Here is a 10,011-nt window from a genome sequence, read left to right on the forward strand (position 1 = left end):
TTGACAGTAGAGGCTGCCCAACATATCATATTTGCTGATTAAATGGCGCAGTTAGTTGCTTTGTGGACTTTTTTTCTTCCATTACACCAGAATTATTTGATTACAATGAATGGTTTTAATCATCTACTCTTTTTTGGTTTTTTTTGTATGGTTTTGATCTTGTAGTCTTTGAATTGTTTTTAGAACACGTTTGTAATTGGTGTTATCATGAGTTTTATTCGACCAATGTAAGAGATGATAACATCAGTTTCAATGTTAAGTTTTTGACTTTTTCAAGGCTATTTTGATTATTATGGGCATGATTTTTGATTTTTTATGATAATATTATGAGTTGAGAGTTGTACAGTTTGTTTTAAGAGTTGTGGGTTATAAAGAAGACATGCTGTAAAGTAGATCTTATTAATTAAAATTTCATTATTAATGTCCACCAAGTTAATGTGATAAATGCTAATAGCTTATCTTGCTTCTGATAATCCAATCTCTTGCTTCAAAAGACAATTTCTTGTCTTTCTGCATTTCTTGTAGATTATGTATCATTTAAAAAATATATATTTTATATCATCAGTGTCAGTAGTGCCACGTGTTTTTATGCAGTTTAATTTATCTTAATTACAAGTGCTGAAATAATAGAGGCTCAGCACTATTTTACATTTTTCTAATATATATATGTGTATGTGTGTATTTAGCTCAGCACTATTTTACATTTTTCATTTATTATATATGTGTGTATGTGTGTATTTTTTTTCTGACATATTTTCCAATTTAGTTATTGATTTAAAAAAAAATATCCTTCTATTTGAGAGAAAATAAAAACTATCTGACAGTTTACAACAAATGTGTCAAGGCAGTATTACGCAGAAATTTTTCATGGAATTTCAAATATAGTATAAGTGTGGCATGTGCACCTGTGCTGGGGTTGGCAAGAGGGTTGGGTTTTCTCTGAATGGCACGGGCAGTGCCAGTGTCTTCATTTATCTGCTGCATAGAGTTGAAGTCGATGGTGTAGACACGGCCAAGTGTCGATAGACTTATCTCGTCTTCTCCATTCTGGTGTGCAGTCTAAGAAAAAGCAAGCAATTAAGATCAAATGGTGATTCTGAATTATTAGCTGGTCTTCTGAATGCCACGCTAACTACATCAACATACTTCAATGATGCGGCTGTCGATGCGGTTGTATGGGTGCCACAGGCCTCTGTCATCTCTCCACTGCCAGATGGCGCCCTCTGTGGTCTGGGCACTGCCTTTCTTCAGCATGGCATCAACCGCAAAGATGCCCTCTCTGGGCAGACATGGCATCAGCTCACTACAGCAGAGAGATAAAAGAGTTACCAAACACACTCATTATGGTTTCCTCTTCTGACTTGTGAGGAAAGATGACAATTTACATTTTGGAGTGAAGTAACCCTTTAAGTGTCATCATAATTTCTCCAATCTGAGTTTCCATTTACTCACACAAATCGAGGAGAGGTTTCATATACATGATTTGTGTGTTTAGTTAGTGAATGTTATTGGGGTTTCTGTGAAAGAGGTAAATCTGCTCTTGACAGCTCCCATATACGGTTCGAGGAGGAAACGCAGGGTCTCTGCTATATCTGAAAACACAAAACACACTCAGTCCGTCAATAAACATTTACTTGGGGTTCAGTAATTGGATAGTCTTTTTCATGTTTTAAAATATGGGTCACGATTAGTTCGTAATTAGTCTTTTAATGGAGTTGTTAAATGGGTCACGAGTCGGCGTGTGAGTGCTCCTGTTTCACTGTCCTTACTCGTGCATGTGAGTGACTTACTCTGCTTCATGTCCTTATGCGCACTACCATGATGAACATGCCGGAGCTGAGCACGGGTGGAGTGAGCACCAGCAGCATGCGCACTACCATGCACAGTCACTGGAGGCCACTCGCACAGTCAGGTACTCATATGCATGTCTCTGCTATATCTACAAACACACAAAACGCACAGTCACTCAATATACATTTACTTGAAGTTCATAAAACAGGCCACGTATCTCAGTGTTGGCATTATTTTCTAATAAAAACAGGACTCCTTACTCGTGCATGTGAGTGACTTACTCTGCTTCATGTCAGTGTTGGCATTATTTTCTAATAGTTGGAGCACATGAGAGAGAACATGCGCACTACCATGATGAACATGCCGGAGCTGAGCACGGGTGGAGTGAGCACCAGCAGCTGCTGGATGTTGGTCAGCAGGTCCCGTGACGCCACCTGCTGTAACAGGTTCTGTGACACAGTGACACAAAGGGCAGCGGTTAATGAGGTCACACTAAATGCACCAAAATGTTTTTGCATACCAGAGTAGGGACGGCAAATGCACAAACAAGTTGTTTTGACAGTTCATTCTAAAGTGAGTCACAAGACATTTGCAATTTTTAAATGAAATTATTGAATTAATTTTTTTTATATTTTTTTTTTATTTTTTTAGTGATTTTTTAATATTCTTTGTATATTTTTTTAAGATTTGTTTAGCTGTTTTACTAAATTGTTTAATTTTTGCTCAAAAATTAAATTATTGCGGCTACATAACAAACATTATCTGCTAAAATGCACTTTAAATGACTGACCGGAAATAAGAATGAAAAGCAGGAAAAAAATGGCTAATTCACAGCAGGCAAGACGACTGAACACGACAACAAAAAAAAGAGAAAAAAAACTAACTTCTGCCAAAAATTCAAACCCCACAATTCATTTTTGGAATATAAAAAAGTGGATGTTCAAAATCTGTAGTTTTAACGAAAGCCCTGGAGCTGTGCAGTGTCCACTGGATGACGCAAAGTGTATTTTGGTTGAAGAAAAAAAGCATTTTTCTGTGTCAAAAAAATGTTGATTTATTTGTATATGTCACAGTGTAACAATACAAATCTGCTTTAAAGTAAAAAATTATAGTGTAGCAATGTTATACGTTTTTTGATGTATTCCTAAAATAAGTTAATGATAACTTATCATTTTGTTGTTTATTTACTTATTTTCAGTTTGTGATGAATCATTTAGTGATTTATTTTTTTATTTTTGATCAGACAGACAGGTTTAAGGTTAATAATATTTAATAAGATTTGCCGTGTTTGTGTGCACGAGTAATCATTTCTCACCTCCTCATGCTGAAAGTTGTCCACCAGCCTTGCAAAACAGAGACAAGTGCTTTCGACAGATTTTTTATCCTGTGAAACAAAAGTCATAAAAAAATGCTGATACATCTGAGGTACACAGATTTTACTGTTTACACCCAAAGCCCAGCATCTGAAAGTCAAACAGGTGTGATTCACACTATGGCAAACATATCGCTTACGTCCTCGAGGGGTGTTTATGTTTGTGTTACATATCTAGACACGACAGCCGTGCATCTGCTCTCGTAAATGTGAATGAGATGTCTGCTGTGTTTCAGCTCAGCACCTGGTGTGTGAGTCTCTGAGTGAGCAGGGGCAGAGAGTCAGCGACGAAGTGAAACTCGTCCGGCGTGATGCTCTGGCAGCAGTTAGCAGCGATGGCTAATGCGTTCCTCTGAGCATTGATGCTGAAGAACTCCAAGTACAGCAAGCAGTCAGCCAGACCTCCCTATAGACATTTTCAATAAAACAGCACAGCCTTAGTGGAATGTAATTTTCTTTAATAAATATAATGGGGCCAACAGAACAGATTCTCATTCAAAGCACACCTGTGTCCACACATCTACTCTATATTAACGCTTTGAACTTTTTTTGTGATTATTCATTCAGTTTGTCTGGTGTCTTATCATATTGGTTGATCTAGTAATTAAGTAACATGACACTCAGAAAGCATCAGTACTCACAGCCTGCAAGATGGCTTTGCTGTGCCTCCGTGACAACATCTCCAGGGCAGTCAAAGCTTGCTCTGCCACATCGATAAACTGGATTACCTGTAGCTGTGGACACAAGGGAAACATGGATTTGAGACAACATACACAAAGACACCTCTTTTAATGACTGGCTAACTTTCACACATATGTAATGTCAGACTCCCATCAAGAAGGCAGACACTGAATGTGTGACTGTAAGTGGTTATACGTGATACTTTGTGATGTTGTAACTTGTTTTTGATGATAACTTGCTTTTGCAACTTAGTTGGTAAAAAGTGTAAGGGGCAAAATTCGATGTCTATATTTATACTATTATTTCAAAAGAAAAGCCTGCTTTCCTTGATATAGCACCTTTAATTATGTCATCCACATAATTGGCAGCCAGGTTTCAAAGAAATGGTGAGGTGCAATTTACCTTTTCCAGGAAGACAGGGATGGCATCTACCACCACAGCAGAGGAGCGTGGCAGAGCCTCCATCATGTAGGTGAGGGCGCGCGATGCATGATTCATCTGAGAAAAGGACACATGGGGTGAACCGTTATTACGTTATTCTCTAATTTTAAGTGTCAAAATTTAATGACTGTGAATAGATGGTTGAAATCATTGCCAGGTGATAGATTCGCTGCAGTTCGCACAATGTTCTGACTCTGCACGGACACATGCACCCACTCACAGAAGTTCCTAATACTCACAATATCAAAATTATGCTCCATCTGTAATAGTGTGATCTGCAAAAGGAAGACAAGAAGAGAGTAGGATGTGAGGGTAAGAAGAGAAAAGCAAGAGAGGATGCTTGACTCAACACAGAAAGGACGTTGTTTATCTCTTGAATTATGAATTATAAAAAGAACAACAGGGTTATATATATATATACCCAGGGTATCTACAAGTTTTTTAAATTTAAGGAGTTTTAAGCTTTAAGACCTGCACAAATTCAATTAATACCATTTGGGTAAGGTAGGGCACTGTCTACTTTAACATCCTAAAGAGTAAAATTACTGAAAAGAAAGTAGTAGTCAACAATTTAAACAACTTTACAGCTCAAACAACACAAGGTTACACCAAACTTTATCTATAATCTCTCTATAATCAATAATCTCATATTTCAACCTTTAAAACTTTTTTTCAAAGAGATGAGTCAATTATAAATTATTATATTCATTTTAAATATGTAGTTAACAACACTGTGTACATTTTTCACAAACAAAAAGGGCAGACGGCTGAATGAAAATGCTACTGTGGCACTTCTAACCCCTGTATACAAAGCATTATCAGAAGAGAAGGCAAGAATTTAGCAGGAATTAAATAAATACCATAAGGTAAACACTGCCATAATTCTTCAAAAGCAGGTCATAAGTGATCGTTTGGCATAAATGCGCAGTGTTCATTGATGGCAAACTGCTCTGAAAACAGCAATCCTGTAGAACGCACAACTGCATTATATTTTTTAACTATTTATGGACTTAAATTTGAATAAATAAAAGGCTTAGGACTTTAAGTACCCTGCAACTACTTTCTGACATTATTTTTATTTTTTTTTTTTGTCTTAATATGAATAATTTTTGAATAATTTTTTCCTAGTTCTTTGCCAGAATAAACTACTGTATAACCCAGATGAGGTCCAGGTGAATTTCCTTATGCAGGGAGAGTACTCACCAGGGCAGGTACGACGCTCTTGACAGGGAATCCTCCCAGCGTCTCCTCATTACCCATCACTAGCAGCTGGCACATCTCTATAGCAGCCTGGAGCTGCTGTGATTCGTCTCCTGTAGCCTGAAGCCCCTGCAGCAGCTGTTGTGCCTTTGAGCCTGCAAGTGCAGAGAGAGACAGAATGTTGAGCAGAGGAAATACTCAATCATCCCACAAAAATGACATAAACATAAGTCAAGGTCACTTACTAGCTCCACTCCCGATGGTCCTATGAAACAGCTGAGACATACGGGGCCCAAATGGGCCAAACAGGTGAGGAGGAAGGCCCCTGGCCTCCAGTAGAGCTGTAGAGAGAGAGAAAACTAGATGTTTCGGTTTCATTTTCATTCACTTTGATGTCAATGATAAAAAAAGGAGTAGAAAAATAATGGATTTTGACAATAAATAGTAATTGTAATTACTATAAAAAGTAAACCATGTATAACACACAGTATCTACATGAGTAACAGGATTGTGAAATAAAGTGCTACCGCACACATACCTTGCAGTCTTCCCATTTCAGAGTCATCTGATTCACTCTCTCCAGAGGTGGTCATGCCAACAGCTCCAGCCACTGAGCTAGACGCTCACAGCAGAGAGAGAAAATGAGCACAGAAGGCCACAACATTCAATAAAACATTTCATGCCGACATTAAAACACAGTCATTGTGCTCTTAACTCATACGGTCATAGTATCACATACAATGTATAGTAAAATCTCATTACACTGCTGCTCTTTTACCTGACGCCCCTTGTGGTGTCTCCTCTGTGCGCGCGGCTGATGAATTGGCACCATCCTGGTTGTTGTCGGAGTCGGCCATTTTCTCCTGTCGGCGAGATTCGGCTGCCCCGCGTTTGCCCAGGCCCGAGCCTCGCCGACTAGAAAGAAAAGAAACAACAGGGAAAGAGAAAGACCAATATTCTCATTAATATCCACACATACTACACTAAAATGATGTCAAACTATCGAAATACACTATTTATTTTAAGGAAATGTCCATAGCCAAACAGCACAGAATCAATTCAACTTTAAAGAGTGTGAGCATTTAAAGCAAAAGATGACATAACTGTAGCACACACTAATAAGAAACAGAACTTTATCATCAGTGTATGCCAATATTATTAACATTTATCGTTCTTGATGTGAATGGGGCGTTGTTAGGAATGGGGTGTTGTTAGCAATGACACAGAGTCATTTTAGGAAAAGACTAACACATTGCAATGTTTTATAAAATAAAGCAACAATAACTGAATTTATTGATGTGATGAAGTGATGTGTGGAGTTTAAGTTTTTCTCAATGGCTTTAAATGACACTTAGCCAATTATAATCAAGGTTTCCAAGTATTCAGAAAAAAGTTAGCAAAAAAAGTTCTACTACATAATCCAAAACACTGCACCTGATTTCTTATGAGGATGAACTGGAAGTTCCAGTAAAGTAAGTAACAGATTTATTATGTTGATTGTGTGGAATTTGAAGTAAGGTAATTTGTGTGGGTAAATCTTTCACCCTAAGGTGCCTGGATTTTGTTTGTCAAAATTCACCGAACAACAGTAAATGCGACCGCAACAAATACATGAGCAAGACTAGTATGGATTGCATCTTCCATAGATAACAATACCTATCTTTCAAAAAAACTTTTAGTAGAAAAAACAGAATATTTAGAATGTTTATTAAGAGCATGCCACTGACATTTTCATCCTCGAAAATTTTTATATGGATTTTACCCTAACTACAGCCTATTGAAGTAAAAGACTATGTCTACTGACACTGTGAGCACAAAGACTGTAGTATACTATACACTGTAAGATTTAAGTGCTTCGCTAAAATGTGTAGCAGGGCTCCAGACAAAAAAAATCCAAGTATCCATTTCGATCTCTCTCGCAGCAGAGACGAGGACTATTTGAAACCATTTTTTCCACTAAAACTTTGAAGCGCATCATCTCAGTTTAATACGTGAGCACAAAAGATGTGATCGCAAAAGAATCTGAGAAAATATGGCATTACATGCACATTTTTAAGTCATAACATGTAAATGTATATAGTCACCAGTGGCGAGCTCAGAAAAACTTTACTAGCAATTTAATATTTTTGGTCACAAATGCGACCGTTTTAGTCGCAGTCTGGAGCCCTGTATAGTGTTCATAAACGGCTGTTGAGATCATATTCCCAGTGAAACTAATAGAGGCTTGGACCCAGAAAACGGCTATGCTTTCGTCAGGACTTAGCAAGCAGTTTGCCTTTCAAAGCATACTACATTTGAAAGCATGTGTAAAAACAGGGGCCCAATACATGCACACTATAAAGACTCATACTTCTCCAGAATTTTCTCCAAAGGAAATGAGCAATAAAAATGTCATGCACACAGCCAGCAGGGCACATACATGTATTGTTTAGCTTGTGCATGTTCTAGATCAGTAGGCTGCTCTGGGGTTTGAAGAGGCTGGCGGTTCAGTACCTGGTGCTGGCGCAAGAGCCCGTGGTCTTTTGACGTGTGCTCCTCCGACAGCTGGGGAGCTCTGCTGGGGGAGACTCACTACGCTTCTTAGTGGACTTCCTCAAACCTGGAAAGAGAAACAAAGCATTAAACTCAGAATTAAAATCAGACAGTTAAAGGATAGCAAGCCTAATTTAGAAGCCAGTCACAGAGAGAGATCACAGGACAACAGCGTGTTTTAATCAATTACACAGAGAACAGTATGCTATTTATAGTCAGGCTAAATTGATAAATCATAAAAGGAGGAATTTGAGTTTTTTTTTTTTAATTAGTATTATATTTCTTATTATAAAAACATTTGTCTGTAATACAGATAAAATGGTGAAAATATGTGAACGATTGCATTGCAGGCTAATATACAGTGTGCCTCTAAATTTCCAGTCAGGGGCTACAGTGCTCCTAGTAAAAATAGCTAGTCTGGAGCCCTGCTACTGGCTGTTTATTGCTGTAGGTATGCAACACTGAGAGACGTATTTGTGATGCCCTCTTCTGGAGATGGGGCAGGAATATGTAGCTCATTTGCATTTAAAGTGATACACACCAAAACAGCTCTTTTTTTTAGACACACCCCAAAAATGAAATTTTCCAAATGTTATAATAAATTATCTGTGGGGAATTTTGAGCTGAAACTTCACAGACCCATTCTGGGGACACCCAAGACCAATATTACATCTTGTAAAAATGGCATAATGGGTGCCATTTGATAAACAATCTAATCAAAATAAAACATTCCGGTCCCACACTGGACGAGAAGCACAGCACCACGTTGTGGCTATGTCAACTCCTGGGTATCACATACCAGACGGCTCACTTTCAATTAATGCTCGACCGATACTGGTTTTTTGACAGCCGATGCCGATATCTTGGAAAGCAGGGTGGCCGATAGTCGATATAATTAAAACATTTTTTTTTTCAATATTTAAGAAATTTTAAATACTATGCCAATGGATTAAAAAATAAATGCATAAAAAAAAACATACTTATACTTTAGATGACAAAGTATTTTTCACAAATAAATATTTAATAAAAATATAATTAAAAAGGAAGTAAACACTGTAACCAACAGGGCACTCAGTATTCTGGGAAGTGTGTGCGCATTGGGAACCGTTTTCTCAAATAAAGCCAGGGTAACACTCATTTTACATACAGCACACAGTGAAAATGACATGAATATGAAAGTGGACAAATGCATAAAGGGCAGCATAATCTGAAATCACGAGATTAAAGTTTAAAGCATTCAATTCACATGGACCGACTGACACACAGAGAACACATGATCATGCTGGATAAAAATGCACACTTCACAAGATCGCACGACTGGATTCGACTAAGTTTGCAAGGTTTGTGATATTAAATGTTTATTAGTCATTCAAAGATTTATAAATGATTAGTGTATTTGCTTAATGCTGAAGGGAAACGAGAAAGTATTATAATGTTTGCCTATTACTAATAATATAAAAGCAATCGTTAAAATACTTTCTGTATACATTAACTCCTTTGTTTAACCGTTCTATCTGATTATAAGACAGACTTCTATCCGTATTACACAAAACTGTTAATGGCAACGGCGAACAAGAGTGAGAATGTGAGCACTTTGTGTTCAGACGCTGGCATTCTCAGCGCCATCAAAATAAAAGTCTAGCCTCGAACACATCAGACAAGCAGAAAAACTTATCGGCCGATATTTGCAAAAAATGCAAGGCCGATATATCGGTCGACCACTACTTTCAATTCAAGTGCCGGTACAAAAAAAAAATTATTTAACCACCAAACAGGCAAAAGTTCACTTTAAGAATGAAAAATGTTGTAAATGAGTTTGAAGTTCTGCACATCTGATTTACGTTTCTGTAGGCTGCATGAACAACCAATATGTTTTCTTCCATCATTAGCTTTAAATATATAACTTTTCTGGCTAATGAAAGCATAAAAGTGTCCAACTGGACAAACTTGTACAAACACATGGTAACAATCGTGACATTAAACATCAGCGCTAG

At 37.5% G+C, this 10,011-nt stretch overlaps 1 protein-coding gene across 1 annotated transcript in view; it reads right to left on the reverse strand.

Moving 5' to 3' along the window:
* trip12 (thyroid hormone receptor interactor 12) overlaps positions 1 to 10,011 on the reverse strand; it is a 52,882-nt gene that overhangs the window by 16,002 nt on the left and 26,869 nt on the right. The window contains 15 exon segments of the mRNA XM_042743647.1: positions 906 to 1,059; positions 1,147 to 1,303; positions 1,479 to 1,563; positions 1,566 to 1,592; positions 2,069 to 2,240; positions 3,107 to 3,175; positions 3,408 to 3,569; positions 3,805 to 3,897; positions 4,247 to 4,342; positions 4,525 to 4,560; positions 5,489 to 5,640; positions 5,731 to 5,826; positions 6,024 to 6,107; positions 6,264 to 6,400; positions 7,979 to 8,084. Coding sequence (XP_042599581.1) covers positions 906 to 1,059; positions 1,147 to 1,303; positions 1,479 to 1,563; positions 1,566 to 1,592; positions 2,069 to 2,240; positions 3,107 to 3,175; positions 3,408 to 3,569; positions 3,805 to 3,897; positions 4,247 to 4,342; positions 4,525 to 4,560; positions 5,489 to 5,640; positions 5,731 to 5,826; positions 6,024 to 6,107; positions 6,264 to 6,400; positions 7,979 to 8,084 — 1,626 coding nt within the window.

Source organism: Cyprinus carpio, chromosome B18, assembly GCF_018340385.1.
Source record: "Cyprinus carpio isolate SPL01 chromosome B18, ASM1834038v1, whole genome shotgun sequence".
Classification (NCBI taxonomy): Eukaryota; Metazoa; Chordata; class Actinopteri; order Cypriniformes; family Cyprinidae; genus Cyprinus; species Cyprinus carpio.